This window comes from Chlamydotis macqueenii, chromosome 4 (assembly GCF_036417535.1).
Source record: "Chlamydotis macqueenii isolate bChlMac1 chromosome 4, bChlMac1.mat, whole genome shotgun sequence".
Classification (NCBI taxonomy): Eukaryota; Metazoa; Chordata; class Aves; order Otidiformes; family Otididae; genus Chlamydotis; species Chlamydotis macqueenii.
Window position 1 is genome coordinate 6,641,566 of NC_141559.1, and position 13,133 is coordinate 6,654,698.

Below are 13,133 nucleotides of genomic sequence, written 5' to 3' on the forward strand. Positions count from 1 at the left end.
AAACGGGACCTGAGGAGGGGGGACGGCGGCAAACCCCGGCGCTGGCCGGCTGGGCAAAAGCAGGCTGAGGTGCCAAACTACCGGTACGAGATGGAGCGTCAATAAAGTAGGAATATTTTTATTTAACAACAAAGCATCGGAGGCAGTTTTGAGAAGAGTGTAACAAAATACCAGCCCTGCACGGAGTCTGAGTTTCTTGGTTTTTTTGTTTTTTTTTTTTAAAAAAAATCATTTTCTACCACAGAAAGAGGAGCTTTGGGTTCACATCACCTTCCGAAGTTGTTGGCTTTAAAAAAAAAAAAAAAAAGAAATTTCTAGTCCTTCCCCTTAAAAGTTGTGGGTACATGTATATACACACATGTTAAACACTGCTACAACCACCACATTCACACTTACCTGATTTTCATTAATTCCCCGTAATCATACCGTGAGTTCTCCGCTTACACACAGCATCACTAATAAAGAACCAAGATTTCAAGTAATCCTCCACTCATCTCTGGTTGAGTTATGGTATTATGAAAAATCCTGTTCACACCCAGGTGCTGCGAGGAACGGAGTACTACATCGTATCTATTATTTTAATTTTTTTTTTCTTGCAAATTTAGTGCAAAGAATTCTCAATATGTATTCACAAACCTGTTAAAATACCAGCAATTCATACCATTATACCTTTTTAATGCATAAATGCAAAAAAAAAAAAAATAGTTCTTGCTTTTAGACAATTAAAACAAAGAGCGCAATCTTTTTGTGGTGAGTTAATAAAATTTCCTAAGACTAAATTCCAGAGAAGCTGTACATAAAGTTATTTAGTGCTAAAAATCTACAATACACGTTTCAAGTATAAGATACTGAAATATTATTGCCAATAAATAGTTGTGCTGTAGTCAAAGCCGTGGTTCCTTTCTTGAATCATTCACATCTCAACATATTAGGATTTAGTTTCTCACTGAGTTTATGTATTAAAATTGCCAGCTCTTCTGTTGCTTGGGATTTATCCTCCAACAGTTCGTAGCGAAGACTGGAGATATCCTGTTTGATTTCCTTTAATTCACCTGTAGTAATCATAGAAAGAAATACTTGTTAGTGAAGTTTAATATCCGTTCAGTACTGTTCTGTTAAGTCACATCAGTGCGTGTTTCAGATTATTATCTCAAAATGTTCGTGAGAGCAGGTACAAGGGGGAGGCAGCAGGCTTTACTTCTTCATCCTCCATGAAATGTGAGTGTGTCTCCGCCCTTAAATAGCACCACAGGTATTTTAAAAGCCCATGGAACTCTCATGTTGTGCTCCACGTGTATACAGAACATCAAAGGTTCAAAAAGTGCTTTACACAGGTTAATGAATTAATCACGGCAACACTGCTGAACAGCTGGTAAATATTAGTATCCCCCTTTTAGAGAGAAAAGGCAAAGAGATTTTTTTTTTTTTTCTGAAGTGATGTGCCAAGATCACACAGGAAAAGTGTGGCAGAGCTGGCAATAAAACTCACAGCTTTTGAGTCTCTCTCCTCTTCCTTACCAATATCCTTTAAATTAGAAGAAGTCAACCAATTTAAAACGATGTTACAATTTGACACAAGTACAAAAAAAACACATTTAAAGTAAAATGATTGTCAAGGCTAAGCTCATAACAAGCAGCAGTGTGTTTTCCATTACAGGACATTCAGTTCAAGAGCAGAAGCTTTTTAAAGTATTCAAACACTGTTCTTCCAGCAAGTCTGAGGTATGTGAACTCTTACACAGTAGCCACCACAGGAAATTATTTGTCATGTATGAAATAAAGACAACAAAAGAACATCCAAATTCTCTAGTGATGCAAATCAGGGAAAAATCCCTAGATGTACGTTTAAAGTAGCTGCAGTACATAAGAATGCTGACGTTTTCTATTTAGAATGTAGCAGACTTCAAAAATTTCATTTTCAAAGTCTGGATCTATACTTTGGGCACCAATGAGACCGGCATGACACAAAGCACTACCTTGGCTATGCAGGCTGAGGGCAAGAGTTAGCCGACTTGCTCACAGCGGACTTTCCTCTACAAAACTGGTGATAAAGCAAGAACCATGACAAGACTCTTTTAGGAGCTTCTCTGCTTTTGTCACTCACAAGCTCAGCTCCGTAGATCCACATAGGATGGGGAAGAGTCACATTTCCAAGAGCAGAGCCAGCCCTGGAAGGGCCATCATTCTAGTGGGTGATAATCTTTTAGCCAGAGTGTAGAGCACGTACGCCCCATGTTGCACGCACCCCTATTATTTTGTTTGGGGACCTGCCCAGAGCTCAAGAGTTTCTTTTTTTTTTTTTTGGCCTATAGGCCTGTGTTTCATTCCTGGAAAGCTGGAGGAAGGAGGACAGCATCTGCCTCAGTCTCATCCCGATGGGGAGTCAGGGTGTGCACTTGGAGCATGCACCCCTCACTGCTACCAGGGAAGTTCCACACTGTCAACAGGCACCAAGCTCAGATCCATAATTTCTCAAAAGATCTCTGGTTGCACGCTGAAATAGTGGCCACAGTTGTTATTTTTCTCATCATGCAGCTAACTCTATGCATCTTTGTTTAATGATGTGCAGCTTCACAGACGAGTATTCTGCTCAGCTTTCTGAAGGCAGGCAATACAAGTAGTTCATGGTGTAAAGTGGTAAATTGTGTGTTCAGCTGAATGAAACAGAGAGAAAAATGTCCAGCAGCTCTAACTAGGACTCTGGAAGTGTTTCCTCTGTAACTCTGAGTCATGTCTGTGCTCTTGTTTTTCCACCTATAAAACGAGGCCCATAATATTTCTCAGTTGTACTTCTTTGGTCCTATTTGTTCATCTCGGTTGTCACAGACATAATTCCACTACTATCTGAGTTCAGTGCACGTGAAGCAAAAATAAACCCTCTTTTAACCTGAAACCTCCATGCATCACTGCAATACTGATCCCTAACACAATGTCACAAAAATTGTCTCTGAATATCACAAATGCAGTCTCTTTCTTACCTTCATTTACTTCATCATTTTCTTTGTCCACTTGTGCTTTCAGAACATAACGTTTTATCAGCCTTTTCATTATTTGCTGCCAGATTAAGAGAGAGTTACATAATCAGGTGAACATACATAATTAAACACTATTCACTTTTCTTTCTTAACTATCTTCCTCACATCTGCATAAGTGAAAAAATAAACAGCTCCAGATCAAGCAGTTGCCTCATGTGGGCTTTTCTGGTGGCACACTGAAATTCATCATTACAATAAAGCACCTTTCTCATCCAGCTACCTCTGATTTACAGAGCACCACAACTTTTTTTTTTTGTAGAGAAGAGGATAACAGAAAAACACACCTAATTTAGGCTTTAAGTAGCTTCAGAATAGGTCTACTCTTTGTGAAACTCAGTTCACATTTGAAAGGATGCATAATAGTAAGAGATAAATATTTACCTTTTAAAAAGAAGGAAAGAAAAGTTGAGATTTTACAGTATGGCAGTGCAATGTCAGCTCTCAAGAGTTCATTAAGATTGTATGTGTATTTTTATATTGTTGAATGTCACATCTCAGATCATGAGAAGAAAGGAAGGGAAAGTAACGCTAACCTAGTCAGCCCAGTGCTTTTACATCCCCTCCCAAGAAATTAGTTTCAGATGTTTGCTTCTCACACTTTTCAAACTGGAGCATCAAAGGAAAAATATAAGTTTTGCGTGGGCTAGTTTTTAAACCCTTCAACTAATAGGGCTTGAACAATAACTGTCTTTTTCCCAGTACCATCCTGGAGTTTGATTTCTACAGGTTTTCTTTATCTGCTGAATGCAAAATGTACTTGAAACACAAAATTCTGCAAGTACCTTCACACAGTTCTATCACTCAAAACAGTGACCACTGGATGTACTTACCTGATAGCGTGTTGGCTGATTGAGAATGCTGTTAAAACTGTGTGATTCAAAAACTCTGGAATTCGACTGAGTGAAAAGGTTTAACTAGGAAGAAACAAAACTAAAATTAAAATATATTATGGAATTCACAGTTATAATTCAGCTCCATTTTTTCTTCTTGGAGATGTTTTGGGGATGTCTCCATAGTCACTATATGTGAATATTATTTCCAAAAAAACTGAGATTGCCTTGACTTATTTGTTTGTTTTGTTAGTTTTTTTTTTTAATTATTATTATTTTTTTAAACATTGATAATTTTAGCCATCCTGCACACAGCACAGCTTCAAAACAAATGTGCTCGCACAGCTGAGGAAATAATGAATTATGACTCGGAGGCAGGGATGAGTGGCCAGTGCAAGGAGAGACTCTCCAAACTGGCTTTAACAAACAGCTGTTGTGGAGCTGCACTCTTAAGCGTACTTTAACTAAGAATACATGCTCAAAACCATTTCTGCTTATTTCAAAGTGTTTTTCCAAAGCACAATTTTCAGGAATAGTAATACATTTAGAAAAACGTTTATCACATCTAGACTGTTGTTTTCTGTTGAGAATATAACTTTTGACAGTAGGAAGTGAATATCACACTGACCACACTTGATCCTTTTCCAGTCCTAGTTAAAAAGAAAAGTTCTCTCTCCTTTAGTTCCCCCTCCTCTTTTTTTTTTTTTTTGCCTGAAATAAAAATCTCTTTCTCATGGAGACTGAAGGCATCTTTATTCAATATTTAGGTAATTCCTTGTGGGAATTATTTGTGTCTTTGAATATTCAGTTATTTTTGTTTTTCCAGTCATTGGACTTTATTGTCCTAAGCAAATTTACAGCTATTTTTGGTTTTACAGAGTACGTTTAGAGGCAGTCTGAAATACAGATCTATAAATATAAAGGCTTGGCTAATTCCCATACTATCATCAGAAGCACACATTATACGCTAAAGCTTAAAGAAAAGCGGAATGCTGGAACGGACACACACTTCTTCACTGTAGTGAAAAGATTTCAGTACCTACCCTAGACTTGGAATTGCCCATTCCCATTTCAATGTCCTTCTGCAGCCGTCTCCTCCTGCACTTAGAAAAGTTAATGATCCTCATGATGAAATAGAAAAAAGATTTGGGGCTTGGCACAAGACTGAACGGTGGAGGTAGTGTTTTCCCATCATCAAAATACGATAACCAAAGTTTAGAACGAGCAAACTTCCACTCTACATCACTGTCATCCTGTGTTAAGATATAAAAACAGGTATGTGCTTTGTTTTTATGAAATGCAAGACTTCTTCCAAATGAAACTACTTTTAAATATTGACCCGTTCTGGTTTTACATAAAACATTACTTGCTTGCTAGGAAGACTCCCAGTAGTTCTGCAAAAATGCAACCACTTTATCAGGTCTATTTTAACCAAATTTCAGCTGTCTCTTTATGGCAAGATCTCACTGACAATACTTAGCTAAAGCATGTGAACCATTTAAACAAATGTTATTTTTGCACTGAGTGAAAGCCAACATACGAGCTCCTTGTTATTTCAAGTGGAACTTTTTAATTTTTTTGAAGTCTTATTTTTCTTGTTAAAGTGGTCACATGAATTTGGTACTTGCACAAGTGACAAAGTATTAGCTTCAAGGCAGACGCAGTTTAAAACAGTACTACTCACAGCTTTTTACACAACCATGAAAAGTAACTCTGATTTATAATGAAGTACAGAAAATACAAAACTTGGTTGTCATGAAGAAATCATGTTAAAAACTGACAAACTGATTTTCTCCTAATACATTCTTACTGAAGTACTCCAAGGCTGGACTTGGTTTACTCCAAAGGTGAAAAGTTTGTTATAATTAGTTTTCTTCTGCTGAATTCCCTGACCTTTCCCAGAAGTCACTGAAAATACCGGAAATTATATACCCATTTGCATACTATGTCTTAGATAATGTATTTTTTCCTGATAGTGTGGGCGTGCACCTGCATCTATGTGAATGTAGTAGTCTCTGAGTAGTATCAGAACTCATAGTCTGGAAAACTGGGAGTATAAAAAAAACCTTTTACTTTCATTTCAGCAACTTGGGGTTTATTTTTAATACCTAAATATCTTCTCTACTTTAAATTTTCAGAATTTTGGAGTTGGATGCTAAATACTCTATCTTTAAAAACGAAGAGACTTTGTCATCATAATGAAATTCAAATAAAATATATACCTCTTCTAATAAGCAATGCAGTCAGAATGTCCGTGTGAAATTCAAGTATTCATTCAACCGAGCCATTTGGCAGATTTGGAGAAATACTGCCACTGCGTTTTCACTGCGTATAGCAAAGCTCAGTAAACCTAGAATCAAGTTTTAATATTGTACCTAAGGTGGAAAAGGGCACATATTCCAAACAAAGCACTGCCAAGTGTGACTTAGTCACAAGAATCTTGAAGATAAGCACCTGTATCATACTCCACGTACAGAGGCTTATAAATGTAATAAAGTATATCCATGTATCACTGCTGTGCGTAAGTGAAACTCCTGCACATTTACCTAAAAAGTCTGAGGACTGGAACTGAAAAACAGATTGCCATCAAAGAACGCATCAAAATATATTTAATTTGTATCCTAATGAACTGTCAAATACTGAAGTGCACTACATTAAGGAAACACACAATAAGGGTGGAACTGGGAATGAACCACCCATGTCTAAAATGTTATGCCCCGTAACTTTGTTTTCTACTTCACAGCAGTCTTTATTTGACTATTTCTCTGGATTTTAACATTTCTGGATGGAAGACATCTCCTTAGATGCGTGTACATGGCACAAGATGAACTACTTGCTCAGATCCTGTAATGTGCTGCAGCTTGGCTGGGTTGTTAGATAAAGTCAGTTGTAGGAACGCGGTATTTTTTTGTGATCTCCTTTACTGAGATAATCTCTTCACTGTACTTTTGTATATTAAGATGAGTTCATTGAAATAATTCCTAACAATTCTCCCCTTTTTCAACACAACAAAAGAGAACAACTTGAGAACAGAGCCCACCTCAATTTCTTGATAGGAACTGTTGATCATAGCAATCAGCATGTTGAGCAGAACCACCACCATCGTTACATTGTATATGCCATAAAGAACATAACCAATGTTCTCTATGAACTTATGATCATATTTGAGGACAACAGAGGTTACTTCAGACAAGCCAAATATTGACCAAAATAAAGTCTTGAAACTTTCTTCCACTCTGTAGGAAAAAAAAAAAGACGAACGCATTATTATTAACTACAGAAATAAAGATGTAAGTTGCATTTACAGGAAGTGATAAACAATCTCAAGTAATTCCTCTGTGAACCAGGTTTGTAGAGCACTGATAAAAACAACATGCACAAAAATATTTTTTCACAGTATGTTCAATTTCTCAGGTTCTGAGATACTTGATTTCTCACCAACTTCAACTGTCTTCAGTTTTATTTTAATGTTAGGAGACGGCATACAGTATCTTGCAGATTTTTTTACCTTAGTGAAAAACCTGAAAGTTTTATATTGGCTTTTTACTTAAACAGAACTTCATACTTACGTTGTAAAGGCTGGGTTTAATTTAGCTCCAAGGTAGTAGGAATACAGTATGAACATTCCGATCATAAATGCAAGAAATACCATAATAAAAAGGACCATAAACTTGAAGATGTCCTTAACAGTCCTCCCAAGTGAAATCTGCAAGGGCCCAAAACTCTCATTTGCAGGCAGGATGTACGCAATCCGAGAAAAACTAAGAACGACAGCAATTGCGTAGAGGCCTTCAGATATTATCTGAGGATCAGATGGGAGCCATTTATCTCTAGCTGGAAGATATGAAATATAGGGGTACACATAGAGAGTTACTCATTTATCACAATGTTCAAAAATAAATCTTGACAGGATTTTCCATGAACACGTCTGAAATCAGTCCAGACAAATATTTGGAGAGTCTAGTAGTTGCTACTCTATTCCTATTTCCTTTAAGTCACAAATGATGAATGTAAGTCACATTTCCTTTTGCCAGAAGAATAACTGTACTTGAAGAAAGATGACATTTTCTTCTACAGTTTGCATTTTAACCTCAACTACGTAACAACAAATAATTCCTTATTGCTTTTCTAAACATGACTGTATTATTAGCTATCTTAGTAAGCACTATGCTAAAGCCAGAAACTTATTCCTATTTTGTGTTTTATTGATGGGAAGTTAACAGTGTTGGCTGATGAACAATTTCATTTGTTAATCACCCAAAGCTTTTGCCATTGTTATAAGTTCAGGATATAACCTAATTCCTACTGAAATCCCCAAGATTTTTGCCATTTACCTCAATGGAAGTAGCAGTGTGGTTTTTACACACAATATGCACAGAAATTTATATATAAATTCATAAATTGTTTACTATGTGAATTAATGCACCACCTTGGCCAAATACCACTGAATTAAAAATGTGTTTCATGTCAAAATATTATGTGTTTCTAATATGTATTTATATATGTAAAAATTCACATTGATTAGATAGCAATTAACGTAAATAACACCACCAAGTCTGCTATTATGACATATTGATGTTCATAAATTATATGCCAAAATACATTGTCACAGCCTTTGCTGGTGTTGCAAAGAGTCATCACACCTTTAATTACAATTAATTACAATTTAATTACAATTTCTGCACTGCAGTAACTGTTGAGTACTTTCATTCTGTTTGAGCAGATCTCTACTGGCCCCAGCATCCTTCCTTTATTACGAACTACTGATAGATCTTTATGAGTACAAATGACTGCATCAAACAACAGAACAAAAAAAAAAATCACTTCCAAATTTTGTCTGTTGTGCATTATGTAAAGAATGAAAAATAGCTTGCAAATACTTAAAATCAAGAGTGTCAAACTTATCTCTAGGATGAACAGTTACAACAAAATTATGGACAGCTACATCTGAACTGACTGTGTCCTTACGGCTATTGTTTGGTTTTAATATATTGGTAAATTTGTCAAGTTAGCATCATAACAACTATTGTTCAAACAGCATAGAAATAAAAATATTGAGGCAGAAATGGTTAGACAATGCTACGAACACAAACACGTGCAAATATTCATTTTAAGTCTTTGAAATGGTACTGCATCCTAACAGGTTCTCTACATAGAGATGTGTGCTGCAGAAAAGTTTAACTCACCGTAGGTAAAATATTCTATTTCTGGAGGAAGCGTGACCTCAGAGAGATCACTCTCTTCGATGTAGTTGTCCACATATTGTTGTGCTTTTGTGGCCTGCAGGAATGCCAGAAGCCTCGCTGTGAAAGCAGCAATGAAAATGGACAGCATCCCAAAATCCAAAACATTCCATAACTGCAAAATATATTCCCTGGGTCCTTCCAGCCACAGCTCTTTGCATTCTGACCACATCATACCTGCAACAAGAAGTGAAAAAGAACCATAGCAATGTTGGCCAAACTCTTTCCATTTAAACTTTCTGCATTTTTCCATTTCATGAAACCAGGTGGTATCAGTGGAGGAAAAATTCACTTATTTGCAGTGTACAGCATCACCATACACCTCGAGTAAGGCTCGCTTGGTTTCAACGGGGTTGATCAAATGGCAAGGTATCAATGGATACGTGAGGATAAAGCTCAGATATCTCCACATTGTAGCGTAGAGCCATGACCTTGCATTTTATTTAAGAAAATCACTTCAGTCAAGTATAATTTCTGTGGTGTTCTCTTCAGCAAACCTGCGCTCCATTTACAAATGACAGAACTACCAAACAGTGCGGCAAATCAGCAAAGATAATTTCACCCCATGCTGCAAGAGACGGCAGCACAGAAACGCTCTGATGCTTTCTGCAGCCCTAATGCATTGTTATCTGCCCTAAGGGCTTACTCTAACCATGCAGCAGCTGGAGCAAAGATCTGGCCTTGGGCTTCTCTCCTTTCTTTTAGAGTTTATATTTGCAGGAAAACAGTTGACATAGATGAAGGAGCAATATACCTACCAAGTACCCATACCATGATCAACATTTCTGTCCACGTGAACTGGGTAGTCTTCACCCTAAAGATCTGCTTAGGGTAATCAGTAACGGTGACATTCGGTAGCGTTGTTATACCTTCAAATCTGTCTGAAGCATTGAACACCAGCAGGCCTAGGAAAATAATGAAGGATGCTGCGTGTGCCACAAATTTCATAAATGGGCTTCGAAGAATTCTTCCAAGCTGCAAAGGCAGAATGAAAGCAGTCACTCAGTTTTCTCAAAGAAATAAACTCTTTCATTAGGCATTCCAGAAGCATAAATGGGCACTCAGAACTCAGGACATTCTGAAATCTCCTTTTTAAAGGATACTCTTCCAAGTGCACTGAACTGCTTTACCATTTCAGACAAAAAAAAGTCTCCCACAGGCGGAGTATGTTGTCCTGTTAGTAAGTGCTCATGTTATTCCATAAACTCTAGATGGCAATGTTTGAGGGGAAACACTCCAAGGAATTACAAAAGTACAATGGAAAAGAGGAAGACTTTGATCTAATGCCCACAGATACCAATGGGAGTCAGAAGCAAGGCCATGGAAAATACATAAAGAACATCTCCAAGTAGTAAAATGCTTTCCCTACCAACAAGAGCGTACTACTATCTTATCTATGACTGTAGCTCTAGGAAAAATCACAGACTCATCTTCCCATCTCTGCCTACTATATTCCATCCACAGAATATATGTTCAGAGCTGTAAGTGCCAAATAAATAACCTGTGTCTCCTAAAAATATGACTGTTCCATCACAATGGTCTAAGAAGGACAAGATTAGAACTATTACTATTTTAAAATAAATTCAGCTGATTTAATTAACATCTGCTCCTGGTAGAAGGACAAAACAGCAACAATAGAGACAGTCTGTCTGCTCCAGAAGAAAGGACAGGCTGCCTCCAGAAGACCACACTAGAAAGAGCAATGGGCCTATTGCTGTTACTCACTGTATGAAAAAGAAGAGTCTGTGATCCCATCAGTACTAGCCCACTCCTCTCAGGGCAACACAGCCGGTATCTTTTATTTAGGCACTGAAGGTCTTGTGCAGTCAGTGCTGCTGCAACTCCACACCTCTTACTCAAACAACGCAGGTATCAGTGAGGCTGTGCCACAGACTGCAACTTGGGCATTGGCTCAAGCACGGAGATGCCACTGAGGTTCCCTAATGATGCTCTTTGGAGACCTCCTGGGTGAACAAACATGTAGGTTTACGTGTCCTTCCCTGCCTACTTCCCTTTGGGAGTCTGGAGTCCTACCACCTTTGGAACACACCTCCTTTCTGTGGCCTGAGCGGGACAACGCTTGTCAGATCTCTGCACAAGGTGGGACAAGGTAAATGCTAGACAGACTTCTTAATCTTAGCTGCTGCACACCTCCTAAGGCCAAAGTTCTGTCTTCTTCAGTACAACAGAACAATATACTGCTCCACACATAATGGCTGACCTTTACTGATCTTAACATAGAGTTCTAATGTGATAAGCTATCACATACATCACCAATATCATGCAATATTCCAAAATTCCCTTTGAAGATCTGCATTATCAGCAGTATTGTCTAAGAAGAGAAAAACAGTTTCAGCAGATGGGGAATCGGAAGTAGCTTTCTTATTTTAAGGAATGGTTTTCCTGAAACTGGGGTCAGCTACTATGAACTAAGCGGATCAGCACACACTAAATAGCATTTACTACCTGTGCAAACAATCTCAGGTTCCCTTCCTGCTCCTGACCTTTAGAAAGCATTTTGAAATTACAATATCAAGCAACTGATCTGAATGTACAGTACTTTTATTTGACATGAGCACTAGGAAAAATGTCAGGTGTTTCTGGTACTGGGAATTAAAACTCAAGGACAAATGTCACTTTTCCGTATTAGACACCAGTTAAAATATATTAATATATGTTTCTATGATATGGAGCTACAGACATTAATGGAAAGTGACATCTCAGAGAATAATGAAAGTAACAACTACACTATTTTCATAAAGGTTTATCTTTAAACCAAATAAATATTTAACCCAGAGAAAACAGCAGGTTCCCTTGAAATATGCACAAGAGCAAAATCTTGTCCCTTTTGAGGTGAACTACAAGAGCAAAATACAAACAAGTGAAACTCGCATTTATTTGCTGTACACTTAAGGAGTTAAAATCGAAAGACCACATTCAGCACAGAAGTAAATTTACTTAATTTTTTTTTTTTAAAGTTAATGTCCCAGAGAAATCTTCCTTATTCTGATTTACCAAAGATCTATCAACATGCTTAATTTGCAGACAATTCACATGCTACAAACTGGAAGGACTTCAAAGAAACTGCTGTTGTTTTCACTGTGAGATCATTAGAAAAGCTGGAAGCACCCATATATTTTAATATAATTTTAAAGAGGTAAGAGTTTACAGTTGCACTCTTCTACAAAATATACTCTACTGCATGGTTGGAATATTGCGTTTAATTTAATTTCTGCTCTATGGTTCACCTAGTAAACAGACCTCCTAGGGCACAAATAACAAATATTGTACTTAAGGTTAAGTTCTACATCAGTGAAGTCAGCAGATGTTCTGCTAATGGTTTACATGGGAACAGCATCAGATCTTAAGATGCCATCAGAGGAGACCTAATACAGAATCTGAGCGGTGGCTGTCAAAAAATCCCTGTTTCTAACACAAATACAATTACGTAGCAGAGACTGTGAGGCGAGTACAATCTATGGAAATTTTAAAGTGAAAAAAGCTCCCAGAGAAGGGGTCTTTTCTTTCTTTCTTTAAACTTAACAACAATTTATTTTCATGCTTCATCACTGTGGTCTCCCCTTTACAGTGCAAATAAAACAAACAGCATCTTTTGGCTCAAGACTAGTGATTACTAAAAATATCATTAATTAGTTAAAATTTCGAAGCAGCAGAATTAGAGGTACAATATTGTATTTTGAACGCCATAAATTGAAAAACAGCTCACAAAATAGTACAAAATATGTAATTTATAAAATTCAGTACCCTGCTACATGGTGCGATCCAGTAACCAATGGCTAGAAATGGAAGGCCCAATGCCACAACCAGCACAACCAGACACTTGATAGCTATGGTCTGCTCCCGTAATCCTGAGAGATTTTCGTACCAGATAGTCAGTAGCTGTTGCTGACAGTTTGGATGGGCCACAAACTGTAAAGAAAAAGAAAGAAAACCAAGACATATTATAATATACAAGAAGAGTTATATAAAACTGCTACATACATGATCATGATCACCTTAAGGTC

General features: G+C 37.3%; 1 protein-coding gene across 2 annotated transcripts in view; it reads right to left on the bottom strand.

Annotated features, from left to right (window-relative positions):
• Positions 1-102: 102 nt before the first annotated feature.
• The window catches only part of TRPC3 (transient receptor potential cation channel subfamily C member 3), a 40,534-nt gene continuing 27,503 nt past the window's right edge, over positions 103-13,133 (bottom strand). The window contains exons 4-12 of one of the 2 annotated variants that reach the window (XM_086746457.1): positions 12,874-13,038; positions 9,867-10,083; positions 9,052-9,285; positions 7,435-7,699; positions 6,906-7,101; positions 4,909-5,118; positions 3,866-3,949; positions 2,979-3,054; positions 103-1,052 (exon numbers count right to left, since the gene is read on the bottom strand). In XM_086746457.1, the coding sequence (XP_086602583.1) occupies positions 910-1,052; positions 2,979-3,054; positions 3,866-3,949; positions 4,909-5,118; positions 6,906-7,101; positions 7,435-7,699; positions 9,052-9,285; positions 9,867-10,083; positions 12,874-13,038 (1,590 nt within the window). In that variant the 3' untranslated portion in view covers positions 103-909. Of the gene's footprint in view, positions 1,053-1,488; positions 1,526-2,978; positions 3,055-3,865; positions 3,950-4,908; positions 5,119-6,905; positions 7,102-7,434; positions 7,700-9,051; positions 9,286-9,866; positions 10,084-12,873; positions 13,039-13,133 lie in introns of those variants that run through there. The other variant, XM_086746458.1, reaches the window with a different exon arrangement.